This window comes from Stegodyphus dumicola, chromosome 6 (genome assembly GCF_044657685.1).
Source record: "Stegodyphus dumicola isolate Sdum_Otavi_A_Nest chromosome 6, ASM4465768v1".
Taxonomy (NCBI): domain Eukaryota; kingdom Metazoa; phylum Arthropoda; class Arachnida; order Araneae; family Eresidae; genus Stegodyphus; species Stegodyphus dumicola.
Genome location: NC_140773.1, coordinates 8,500,807 through 8,514,998, shown reverse-complemented (window position 1 = coordinate 8,514,998; position 14,192 = coordinate 8,500,807). Strand labels below are relative to the sequence as shown.

Below are 14,192 nucleotides of genomic sequence, written 5' to 3'. Positions count from 1 at the left end.
TTCAAATATAGGCAATATTTAGTAAAATTATAGTGACAATTTTCATTTACGCTAGATTTCCTATAATAAATTCTAATGAATATATTTCATTAATCTTTACACAGTATATAAATAACATACTTACCTATGTTCTGTAGCAAAAGATTTGCAGTACTTATAAAATCTTTTGAAATATTCAAAATTTGGTGCAAAAGCTCAAAATTTAAACAAAAAAATCCTCTTTTCTTTCAAATACTGTCAATAAAATCAATAAATACAAAGAGGTCAGATTTTGCTACAGAACACAGATAAAGATGAATAAAACATTTTGGAAAAATTTCATTTCAATATACTAAATACATTTTGAGAAATTAATGTAATCGCAATCAAAAGTAACGAAAAACACAATTTCTCAGAAAATGCATTTAAAGATTTTAATACAGCACAAAAAATTTTGTATTCACTTTAGACCTTTAAAACTAGCCGTATTTGTATGTTAGGCCCTCTTTTAGTTCATTCCTAACTAATTTTGACTTTCTTTTAGCGTTTTACTGGTTAAGTTTCCTGCTTGTAGAGATTGGCGTTTCTATTTCTGAATTCGCTGTTTGTCTATTCCCATGTAGCTTTGAAGCATAATGGGATTAATTTCTATTTCTATGTACCTGAAAATAGGTAATAAGTCCTAAATATCTTTAATTAAATAATAATACAGCAATGTATGCACCTAAAAGCAATGTTTTCAGTTGGACAAAAGTTTTTTTAGGTAAAATATACCTCAAAAGGTTATTAAAGTACTCATTATTGTTTTGAGTCTTCCCATGTAGGCATTTTATCAGCAAAGTGTCACACAGTGAAAGATGTGTTGTTTTTACAGCTTTTATATTGTTTAATAATTAGAAAATAGTTGTTTAAACTTATTGTTTACATTTTTACAACCATTTAAATGCCAACTTCCGGCATCCAAAAATTCACTTCCGGTTTACTTTTTATACTATAACTTTGCTTCTATTTATCGTAAACATAAAAATAAAGCATTTTTAGAAACCTAAATATATGGCCTATAAAATGAATAAATAAAAAAAATTCGAAACTTTTCACCAAAACGACGAATTTAGAGTAGGCACATACCTTAAAGGAATCTCTAGCTGACCAGAGCATTTAACACTGGTTTAGGCAGTATAAGTAAACTAATTTTCTGTGCAAAGTAAAAGCACAAGTTAACGAAATATATTTAATGAAGCGATCAAGAGGCAAACGTGCGTACTATTGATTAAGTTGGTATATTTAATTATGGCAAAGCACACTAGGGCTATCTGCCTAAGGGGAGGGATGCCTTCGGGGAGGACTTTCTAAGGGAAACTGGCTCGTATACACCTACCTTCGATTGAAACCAGACATTCATTACGAGTCCAGTTATGGAACTCTCCAACAAACCGTGGGAAAAATACTAGAATGGCAGCGAAAACGTTTGTATTTGAACCACTTGTAGGAAATAAATAGGAAGAAAATAATTGGTGATTAAAATTTCGGATTTATCAAAGAAGGAAAATTTTGCCACCAAAGTTTTGTTCAGTAACAAAGTACCGTTCTATTTATTGGAAAAGATTGATCGTCAAAGCGTAAACTTATGAACCATAGAAAAAACTTCCACAATTATGTTTTTTCTAAGGAATGCATAGGAAATAAATGTTTTTCATGAGGTTCAGAGATTATACTGTTTATTCTTCTCTTAGAAAAACCGTAAATAATAGCTGTTACCTGGATACGTTTAAGTGGTTCTGCAACAGGACTCTGATTCCAGGAACTTTACTTATGCCACTAAAGCTTTCGCTACCTAAATGATGGAATTTTACATTGAAAAACATATTACCTAAATCTACATATCTAACAAACGACCTAAAATTACGCTGATGTTTGTAGAAAAAATAGTTACAAAATTAATTAATGAAATTTTGAAATAATTAAACATGATTTAATGCAATTTTATGGGTAATATGGTTGAAAATTATTAATGAAGTGTTTTTACGTATCATTGAGAATACATAACGTTTTAAATTCTAAGTGTAAAAACACTTTCTCCGTTCCTCTCTGCCACAGAAAGTGTTCTGGAAATATAGTAGAAAGATAACTTTCTTGAGAAAATTCGTTGGTTGGTAGAACGCGTTCAATTTAATCTGTGAAACGCTGGAATGTCTTCGATTATTTTTTTTAGCATTTCTGTACATAATTACCGGAGTTTCATATTGTAAATTTAACAGCTGAAGTAACATTTCCGAAACTACGAAGTGATACTGATATACAGTAAACAAATACTAATACGATTTCATTCATTCAAATGTTGTATTTTTATCTAACAGTTTTAATACAAAATGTGCATTTGAGATCATAGTATATAAAATATACCGTGTGCAAGTATGAAATACGGATTTTTTTTTTCGAAGAACATGTTAAATTCGGAAGGGTGATAAAAAGTGCTTTATTCAAAAAAAAAAAAAAAATTCTATTGCTTTTTATAGATTTTTCTCTCTTTCGGGCAATGCATGAATACCACGTCGATAAAATGCTTCCCCTTCTGCTGCGAACCATTCATCGAGCCATTCTTTCACATTTTCGTACGAACCAAAGCGCTGCGCAGGAAGTGAGTGACCCATCAATGCAAATAAGTGACAATCGGAAGGAGCCAGGTCTGGTGAGTAAGCCGCGTGGGTAGAACGTCCCAGCTGAGTGCTACCAAAGTGTCGCGAACAAGTGTTGCCATATGTGATGGAGCATTGTCATGAAGAAAAATGACTTTATGTTACCTATTTCGGAACTCTGCCTATTTTCAAGCAGCGAACGATTCAGATCGGCGAATTGTTGTTGGTAACGTTTAGCATGAACCGTTTCCTCATGTTTTAACAGCTCATAGTAGACCACGCTTTCTGGTCCCACCAGATACAAAGCATCATCTTTCTGCCAAAGCGATTCGGTCTTGTGGATGGTGCACCTGGGTATAACCATGATTTCTTTAGCTTGGAATTATCAAAATAAAAACCACTTTTCATCCCTTATAACGGTGCAAAACGACTTCCTTTCGTACCGAGTGAGCAAAGTATGACATTTGTTTTTGAGCTTTTCAATTCCCTGTCGTTTAACTGGTGGGGTACCCATCTACCAGTCTTCTGAATCATTTCCATCTCTCGTCGCAGATTGGAAACAGCTTGCAAACTAACGCCCAATTGCTCAGCGAGCTGTTTTTGTATTTGCGACTCATCTTCGCTCAACAATGGTGCAATTCCACATCTAAATATTTTTTTGGCGGTTTTCTACGTTCCTTGTCTGCAACATTGAAGTCACAACTTTTGAAACTCCATAGTTCACACACACCTGTCTTGCGATGGACCATGTTCACCATAATCTTCTCGAAGTAATTGGAATGATTCAGCAGGACGTTTTCTTCAAATGAAAATAAAAATTAATTCTGTTCGCGAATGCTCTTTGTTCGGTATAAATTTTATATATTGAACGCAACACAACACTATGCACATACTTTTCCAATTTATCGCTCGTGCGCCTCTGACACTAGTCGACGACACAACAAGACGGCCCGTGTCAAATCTTTCTAGTACAAACTGCATTGGTGCGCCATCTGTTGTCCAAAATCCGCATTTCATATTTGTATACCTGAAAACGGGTGGAGATTTATTAAATGGAAATGGAAAACTTCAATATTTAATTCACATATTCGTATTTCTTCTTTCTGTCATATATCCTAGTCGGACACGTACTATAACTGAAGACTATAAAATGTGTCTTTAATACAAAAAATAAATTTCTGTGATTCAGCGTCTGCATTTTATTAGCTGCATCATTTTTACAGTTTACTTAGGTTTTCCTGCAGATCTTCTGTCCCAATGTAACTAAAACGACCTTTGGACAGCTAATATATTTAATTACCTATAAAAGGCCTACCAGTGGTTGAGTTGTTAAGACTGCTGAATGCTGATAGTTCGACCAGGCTTCAGGTTCAAGCCCATGTGAACGGACTAGATGTATGCGTGGCTTTCGTAGTTTCTCCATGTGCAACGTGAATATGAGACAGTTTCCATTCGAAGTTTCTCCACGAAGGCAACCCATCATTAGGGAGATAGTACTAGTGGCTTTGGCATACTCAAATAAACTAAAATGTTTCATGTATACAATACACGAAGAATTAATTACACTTTCTGAATACTGAATACATTTACAGCAAACTGTTGGAAAATTAATGGTTGAAACATATGAATTTATAGCGTGTTATTAATTTTCAATTAATTAAATTAATAACACATAAGGACAAGGTACAAGAAACACATAGGTACACCAGATACAAATCTTGAAAATAAAAAAAATAAAATAAATTATGGACGAGTTATTATTATTCAACAATATTACAGAATTCACCATTTTATAACTTTATTTTAGCTAATTTCGTACGTTACTGAGGCGTAAATTATGGATAAAGCATTGCAAACGGTATTATATCAAAAATGTCCTTGTTTCATTGCATTGTAATTTTGCTTTTTATTGGGTATCACGAATACTAATCGTATTTAGTTTACATAATCCAAATTTAATTCTACATTTGCATATACAATTTTAATATATTTTCCACTGCCTACATTTTGTTATATTAAAGTATGAGAAGAATTTCAAAGTTACAAAAGTACTCTTCGAATATAAAATTCTAGGTTACTCTTCTTAAACATTATCAGTTCTACAATTCGCATCTTAAACTCAAGAGAAATTAATAATTTCTTAAAACTGATCTTAATATTATATGTATTTCTTCAATATAGTATATTTTAATTCTTTTATTATGTTTTGTTACAGGAAAAATTAAAGTGTGTTATATGGACATAGGTGTGGAAATCAAAGGTGTTTTGTAATACCAAGAGAGAAAATTACCGTGAAATATTTATGCATTTCACAATGCTCAGTGTCATAATTTGATATAAATGGAAATTCAGAGACTGAAATTTGAATTAATAAAATATTTTTATGAATGTAATTCCTGTTTTCCTTGAAACATTCCACTTGATTTTTTAAGTAAAATATAAAATATAAAACTTCTTTGAGGTATACTCTAACTTAGAGTATACCTCAAAGCCAAGATGAAATTAAGTAGAACGTCAGCATCATAATTTTCTCAGTTGAAATTATCCGTTCAAATCTGAACCTAAGGCTAAATTCTGAGGTTCATTTGTAAGTCCATAATTTGCAGTACAGAAAAACATTAGAAAAGTACTTTCAATTACCTATTATTTTTAGATTAAAAAATATATTACTGAATATCAAAAAAGAATGCTGTCAGTATCAATTAAATATATTTTGTATTAGAAGAAGTGCGGATGATTCTTAAATGAGTAACAAAAGGAACGTTAATTTCTTTCTGAAAATGAATTTCTCGAAACTAACTTACTTTAAGTTGAGTACTCTTGCTGAGAAATAACTACAAAGGGAACGTTTTTAGTTCAGTTTAAGAAGTAAGAAGTCAACGAACTATTTAAAGAGTACTTTTATTTAAATCAACGTTAAAAAGAAATATATTCTTTTTCTGAGGATTAAAAGATTCATTAAACGTTTCGAAAAAAAGCTTGTAATGTATTTTGCCCCTCCTTTCTGCATGCCTTAATGGTGTAATGGTAGCACACTCGAAGCGTAATTGAGAAGACCAGGTTCGGGTCGCGGCGAGGGCATTGATGATTTTTCTCGTTTCCAGCATAAAAAATTCCTAATGAACTTACTATGTTGCCTAACTAAAAACAAAGGTTGTGGATGATTCTTCACCACCAGGATTTGGAGATTGAGTCCTCTAATCCAAGCGGGAGTATACAACCAGAGTAAAAACTTTAAGGCCAGTAAAAATTTTTGAGAAAATCTAAAATTAAATAAAAGGGATTCAAATAATATTAATTATTAAAGTTCATTGATAAGAAATAAATGCTATAAACATAATTTGTAAATACATAGTTATGAGAAACATGTTACTTGCCCTTGCAACTACTAGCTTGTGACAACGCTGCAATTTTCATATTTGTCGTACGTTTCTTCGAAGTATTGGTGATCTTTGTGAAGATGGCGAAGGGTAAGAAATTAACTGATCGTGAAAGAGGAGAGATCGAAGCTTTGTCTTCAACAGGAATGAGTAGTCGTGCTATTGCGATAAAGATAAGAAGATCAAAGACTGTAGTCAACAATTTTTTAAAACTGAAAGACAATTATGGTAAAAAGAATACTGGGAGAAAACCTAAAGCTTTGTCCTCGTGTGATGAAAGAAGAGTTTGCCACCTTGTATCTACTTTAAAGTACTCAACCAGGAAACTGATTCCGTTTCATGGTTTAAAAGTTTGTCAAAAAACGATTTATAACATAATTAGAAGGTCTGGAATGTTCACTTATACAGCAAAATTGACTAAGCCTCAGTTACTGCAGAAACACAAAATAGAGCGTTTGAACTTTTGCCAGAAAGTCATTATCTTTGGATAGAAATTATTTTTTCTGACTAAACAAAATATAATTTTGATGGACCACATGGCTGGAATTTCTACTGGCATGATATAAGAAATGAAAAGAAATATTTTCCAAGCTGCAATTAGGTGGAGGGCCTGTCAGGACTTGGGGCTGTTTTGCAATTCACAAGGATACCAAAATGTCCTAACAAATCATCTTTTGCCAAATGCTGAATGTCTTGCTGGAGAAAATTGGAAATATCAGCAAGACAATGCATCGATCCATTCGAGTAACAGCACAAACAATTGGTTCCAAGTCAACAATGTTGAAACTGTGAAATGGCCAGCTAGATCACCTGACCTCAACCCTATCGAGAACCTTTGGGGTGACTTAGCAAGAAAAGTTTATGCAAATGGGAGACATTTTACATCAACAACAGAGCTGAAATCTACTATCGAAGATGAATGGTATAAAACCCACCCCACCCTTTGTCAAAAACTCGTTTCATCCATGAAAACAAGAATATTTGAAGTAATTCGAAGAAATGGCTCCTACGCAACCTTCTAAGAATTTGTAATGTTTATATTATATGTTATTTTCATATAATATAAACATTACAAATGTTCATGTTGGCCTTAAATGTTTTACTCAGGCTCAAATATTCATCTGTGTGTTCTGTAATAGTTTCTAATAATAAAATATTTATAAATTAATTTTTCTACTTTTTTTTTACTTTTATTTAAGCTCAATAATTATCAATGAAATGCTATTTTAATTCCTCAGTTTAAATGTTTCCATTTTCTCAAAAATTTCTACTGGCCTTACAGTTTTTACTCAAGCTTTATAAGGTATTTTTTCTTTCTTTTCTGTATGGCTTCGTGGTATAACGACAGCAAAATCGGCGCATATTCGACAATTCCAGGCTCGATATCCGGCATTGCACATTTTAAATGTATTCTGCTTTAAAATAACCTAATGACTCTATAAGCCAGATTAACATTAATTTTTCTTTGATGATTTGATGATGTTAATTTTATTACTCCAAACTACAAACAGTGCGTTGAAGCTGTTAACTTAATATGCAACTACCTGCTGAACTACCGTACTTTTGTTTTGCTCATTTTAATTCCTGAAAGTATAGACAGCCGGAATTGTGCACATGAGTTACAAGTAGCCTTCGCACCCACTCACATATTGTTAATAATTAAAATAGCACAATGTTATCGTTTCATTGTACAATCATTTCTTTTAAATACCAGTTTTGTTACGTGGTTCTCAGTAATAAACAAAATCCGAAGACATTCTTTTTTCGAAGTATTCTCTTTAATATCTTCAACAAGAAATAAACTGTAAGAAAAGAAGCGCTATATTGTTTACTTGATAATCTGAATAATAATACTCTATACGAAATAAAATTCAGGTTTTCCCAAAATAATTAATGAGATGTGATACTACAAATTCTTTCGTTCCGATACTTTATGTTGCTTTCCTTTTATCGGTTTCCTACTATTTCGGTAGCAACCATATCAAAATATCGAATAAATTTATTTGGAGGAGAAAATATAAATTAAGGACTGAAGCATTCTTATGATTATTATATTTTACTTGTTTTCTCAAAATATAATACGAAATTAGTATTTTATCGATACTGCTAAACGTAAAGAAAGGGAACTCACTTGAATATTTCATTTTCGAAATAATTCACTAATTTTCAAAGTTAAAACATGATATTGCATAAAGAAAAATAATAAAAAGATTTTCCCATAATTTTCCTAATTGTTCAATAGAATTCGAAAATAGTTAAGCGCCTGAACTAACTTTATGCAAAAATTCATGTTTTTAATTAGATAATAACCAGATTGTCATACGATGACTTCCAGTAAGCATATAAAATTTTTAGGTTCATATGACTCCCTATTGCTCAATAGTTTCGGAGAAAACTCAGTTGGAATATACCAATTTATTGGGTACAACAGTTTCAGTGAATATATCCAACTGTGTGCGAAATTAAGAAAATTTGGGTATTATGTCGAACTTCTGAAACCTTAATGGGTATAATTAAATAAAATTTGAAATGAGATACATTTATAACACAGAAAGAGAGCTGTAACATTCAAAAGTCATTTTATGGCTTTTATGTCAATTACTTATGATTCTCAGCAGAGGTCATTATGCAGGGATGTCCGAAATCCATGTTGAAATATCGAATTGCAAATGAGCCTAATATGAGGTATGGTTCCCTCTAACAGTCACACAGGTTCAGGCAGCGTGACGACGTACTGGACAGGAGGAAATTTACGAGTCCTTGTGGCAGTCGATCCTGCTCCTTTATCAAGGCAGTTTTCGATTCCGGAACGCTCTTTGAGGGAGATGGCGAGATAGCACTGCCCTCCCAGAAACGTTCCAGATATGTTTTATAAGGTCAGGAGATCTTCTTGGCCAATACATGCAACGAATATCCTCACTTTCCAGATAATCGACGATCAGCTGAGTCTTATATGGACAAGCGTTATCTTCAGTTAACAGGAACCTAGGATCGTTTGCGTCTCTGAAAAGTCAAACGTATGTCTTTAAGATCTCCTCTCTATACCTCATAGCAGTCGGGAGCCTTTTATCAAACACATGCTGGTGGCTGCTCAACGTAATACCTGCCCAATGTATTATAACTGCACCAGAGTAATGATTTTTTTTTCCTGAGGAGAAAGGAATGGTACTATGTCAAGATAAGAACTGCACAGTCATCAAATGGATTCCAGAAACGTTATGAACGAATTCATTATTTCCAGAAACATTCCAGAAATGTTTCAGAAACGTTACAAACAAATTTTTGCTTTAAAGATATTGTGAATAGTTAGATAATGATGAATTAATTTACATTAAAGTATAAAGCTTTGTCGATATGGCATAATGAACACATTTGTGACGACGACATTCTGTCCAATATTTCTGAAGATATACTAAATAAATTTTTATCTCCGAGAATATAAATAAATAAATGCATAGACCTTCAACTTCCAAACAGGCCTGAAATGTGTTCCTGAGAATATAAATAAAGATTGTTATTAAGCAATATACCTATAAGAAGACTTGTAGCGACATTAGGATTGTAAAGACACTAGGATATTTTTGAGAAGGAGACTTGAAAAATGAGCAATGCTCTCGCCGGGACGCGAACCGCGGACCTCTCGAATAGGCGCCGAGTGTGCTGACCACTACACCACAAAGGCATGCTAAGAAGTTGAGAGAAATACCTTATAACGTTTACAGAAGCCAAAAATATCTGGATGCGTGGATAGTCATCAAAGAAAATTCGTTCAGCGAAATTATCGCATGACTGTAAATCAATACAGTGTGCAAGATTAGAAAGCAATTTCCGTTATGTAATTTAAAAAAGAATATTTAACTTTTATAATTTTGCTTATACTTAAAACAATATTTGTAATCTGCAAGTAATTATACAAATAATTTAAAGAATTTTTTTACATAAATTACATCTTATTTAGAATTTAGTAAATGTTCCAGAAACAGTAAATTCATTGAAAATATCTTTCCTGCGCCTAAAAAAAAATTAAGAATGCCAGAAAAAAATAGCCGTTAAAATTAATAACGAAAAACAAGTCTAACCCGGATATCTATATTTTTATTGTACAATATTTAGAAACTGATCAGCAAAATGTATATGAAACTTAAAGAGTGTGCGTGTTTCCAAATGTGCAAATTCTACAAATCAAAATTGCTAGAACTGAGAAATATCCTCCAGAAAATGCAGTGGAAGTCCTTCAAAAAATGCAGTGGAAGCCTTCCAAAAAATGCAGTATGAATATCCTCAGAACGTGAAATTGGCGAAGTTCATAGGGACTTAAGAAGAAATCGTCAGGATGTTAAATTACGATGTCCTCAAGACAACTGAGAGTCAGTATACTCAGGATATCTCCGATATGTCTCAGGATATTGCGAGGATATTTTGTTCTAAAGGTGTAGGAAGAAAAGTTCTACTCTGTGATATGTAAAATATTAAAATGGATAACTTTCAAAACGTTTAAATCTTTCTATTAGCCTATTCTAACATTGAAATTAATATGAACAATCTGTGTGCAAACAATATTCTGAAGAAATAAATGCTCAAACATTCAATAGCATTTAATTTAAATCTCATAAATGTTTTCTTTAACTTGAAACTTCTTTACTGAATATAATATTTTATGTAACTTCAGTGTCCCGAGGAATACTTGATATACACTGCAGATATTCATTCTGGTCAGTCGCAATCACTTAAGTGTTAATTTAATAGGAGCTTTTGTTCTCTGTCGTTAGACATTTTCAGCTTTCAAATTGATAGTCACTTGCTTAAGCACAGAAAATTTTCCCTTTTGCAAATTTTATTTAATATTTTTATACAAATATCTTTCATATATCACAAATATCATTTACATATTTATATCTATTTTTCCACAAATATAGTCAAAATAAGTTATAAAATAAGTTACTCTTATGTTACGATTAACTTTTTTATGCCTTTATGTAATCGTTCGAATAGCTATAGAATTATCAACAATTTAAAATTTAAGTGGCGCTAAGTCTAACGAGACTTTGATTTATTTACATTGGTAGAATAATGACCAACGTACATAAATTACAGTCTCGTTAGGCTTATCGTTTTATCAGTGGGTTCACCAACTTCACTGTCTTTTTGCCCAGTGTGACAAAAGGTTAACTTTCAGTTTTGTGCACCGAAAATGTTGTATTCCTGCCCGCTGGCCGAATTGCTTGTTCTTGCGTAAAAACTCTAATTTTGATTGTAAAAATTGCTTTTCTTTAACTGTTTCGAACTGTATTTTGTATTTTATGTTTTTCTGTATTTTACAATTTTTAATGAAGATAATCTGAGGGTTTATTTTTTTTTTTTTTTTTTTTTTTTTTTTTTTTTTTGCCTTCTCGCAAAATCAGAGCTGAGAGCTGAGTTAATTAAATGGAAAATATATGTCTTATGAAATTCGAGGTAATAAATTTAAGAGTTATGAAGATAAACACCTGAAAAATTTAATAACCATACAAGCAAGTCATGTGATGTCCACTTCAGGTTTTTTATATTCTTATATTAATATAAAACTTTAAATTTTATCCAAAGCTTCATAACAATTATTGAATCCTTTATTTTTGTTAATTACTGCATAATAGGAAAAGAGAATGAAAGAGCATCATTTCTGTATAAAAATTCCTCTTACATATGAGGCATCCTTTATAAAATTTTTGTTCTTGAACATTGTAGAGTGGTTAGAATTGTCGTAGCAGGAAACTTAAAGTATGCAGTACAAGACTCAAATTTCACATTTCTCGACTGCTAACTGCAGTGCTTCCAATTACATTACGAAAGCATGCGGTTAGCTTGGAGAAAGTACATACTTTACATTCACCTGCCTTAGGTGACTGAAGAGACTGGGACACAATCACCAGATCCTGGTAGTTGACGAATTATTGTTCACTACATTTTAGTTCCGGCACCACTGTAGAACGATTTAACTTTTTTGTAACCAGGTAGCCAAAGAAATGAGTGATTACCGGGCTTCAAACACCTGAACTTCCGATTATAGCCAATTATTCCACCATGGCATACGATAAAAATCTGATGTGTACACCACATGACTTCCTTGTACGGAATATTAAATTATACGCATTTTTTCTTGCATTTCATTTAAGTTTATTGGATTGAATTAAACCTACTTCGCCGACACAGCATAAACCACAATGGAATAAATGCATTCTTTAAAATTCACTCTAGTATTTGTTTACCATAGCAACACTCCGGCGCTAGATTCACTTAAGCAAACAAAACAAAAAAGAAACTCGAGTTCTACTGTATTTAAAAATTAAGAAAGACACTGGGATAACAAGAATAACATTTCCTTTATTTAAAAATGTAAATTAGTTAATAAACAAAGGATTATCAAAAATTAAACTTATGAAGAATACATTTCTTTACTCAAGATTACCTTCCTCCCACATGTATAAAAATCGTGTCCTTAAGTCCATTTTAATGAGGAGATAGAAATTAATAAACAGTATTTAAAACATAAATGTAGCGACAGCAACTGAGTGATAATTAAAGTAAAATTTAGTTATAAATAATAACAAAGAAAACCGGAAGCTAAATTTTTATGAACTTGAAATAGCTTTATTTCAAAATAAAAAATCTGATGTGTACACCACATGACTTCCTTGTACGGAGTATTAAATTATACGCATTTTTTCTTGCATTTTATTTAAACTTATTGGATTGAATTAAACCAACTTCGCCGACAGCGCATAAACCCCAATAGAATAAATGCATTCTTTAAAATTCACTTTGTTTACCATAAAAACACTCTGGCGCTAGATTCACTTAACAGTATTATATTTCGCTCATATTATAACTCATAATGCACAAAATGTATATCATTTAAAGAAAAGAATTACGTAATCGTTGCTACATGTTCTATTCAAATACTATAATAAATAATAAAGCTAGAATGATGTATAAAAGAAATTAAGCAAATAAAACAAAAAAATAAACAGTTTTTCACAGACGATTGAGTATTTCTCATTCAATTTATTCAGTTCTCACTTCGCGAGAAGGAAAAATATATAAAAACTCAAAATATCTATATTAAAAATTACGAAGTAAATCTTAAACACTTATTTCCTCGAAAAAATTCCAGAAAGGATTAAGCACGATTTAATTGGCAATAATAATTGAAGGGGTTATCTTTGTTGTTGGGAAGCTAAGTTTCTCTAGATTGGCAACAAATCCACTAGTCTGCTGTTTCAAATGTAAATAATCAATGGCCGCCATAAAAAAAAGTCTTAGCGGCACTTAAACAAATATTAAAATTGTTGATAATTCTAAAAATATTGCATACAGATTTACTAAAGGCATAAAAACCTTAACCGGAAGATAAAAACAACATAATTCAATCATTTTTAAAGCAAAACATTTACAATTTACAAACATATAAGAGTAAAGAAACTGAGATCATTGAGCCGGGTAACAGAGTGGATATATATATAAATATATTTATATACGTTTGGTGCGGCCGATTGCAACCAAAATACGAGGTGCACATCTACATGTTGTAGCAGTCCTATATACAAAATTTCAACGTTCTGAGGCTACTCGTTTTTGAGTTATGCGAGATACGTACGTACGTATGTACGTACATACGTTCGTACAGACGCCACGAAAAATTCTCTTCAGAATTAATTTTAAAGCAGTTTTATAATTTTTTGGAGGAAAGGTGTCTTTTATTCTGTCCTGTACTGCATTCGATAGCGGTCAAAAAAATGGATATTTTCGTTGAAATATGCTGCCTGAGACTTTTCGCGATTACAATACTTCCTTTTTACTTCGTAAAAGGAAGTAAAAAGGGAGAAAATCCTTAAAACCAAAGCGCAGCTGGGAAGTGATACAATATATCCAAATTTTTTGTTCGCTTCTTTTCCGTAATAGTTCAATCAACCTTACAAATGTTAATGAAAAAAGTCCCAAAGAAAAACTACATAAATCATGTCATCGAAGAAGCTTCACACAGAAACGCTCTTTAGATGTCCCTAACACTGCCTTCGGAACTACAACCTAATCGATCAAAAGCTGCTCTAATCTAATTTTAAGTAGATAACTGTGAGCTAGCTACCTGATCCTTTGCTGAAAAGAGTTGCCGTCGCTTACCATCTGCCATCTGGTTATGCTCGGCTGAAATGTTCTTTTA

At 32.1% G+C, this 14,192-nt stretch overlaps 1 protein-coding gene across 50 annotated transcripts in view; it reads left to right on the top strand.

The window, feature by feature from the left end:
- The window catches only part of LOC146996667 (uncharacterized), a 40,897-nt gene extending 35,889 nt beyond the window's left edge, over positions 1 to 5,008 (top strand). For all 50 annotated transcript variants that reach the window (XM_085818077.1, XM_085818068.1, XM_085818067.1 and 47 more), the window contains one exon: positions 4,831 to 5,008. In XM_085818077.1, coding sequence (XP_085674203.1) covers positions 4,831 to 4,840 — 10 coding nt within the window. In that variant the 3' untranslated portion in view covers positions 4,841 to 5,008. The remainder of the gene's footprint in view (positions 1 to 4,830) is intronic.
- The last annotated feature ends 9,184 nt before the right edge of the window (positions 5,009 to 14,192 follow it).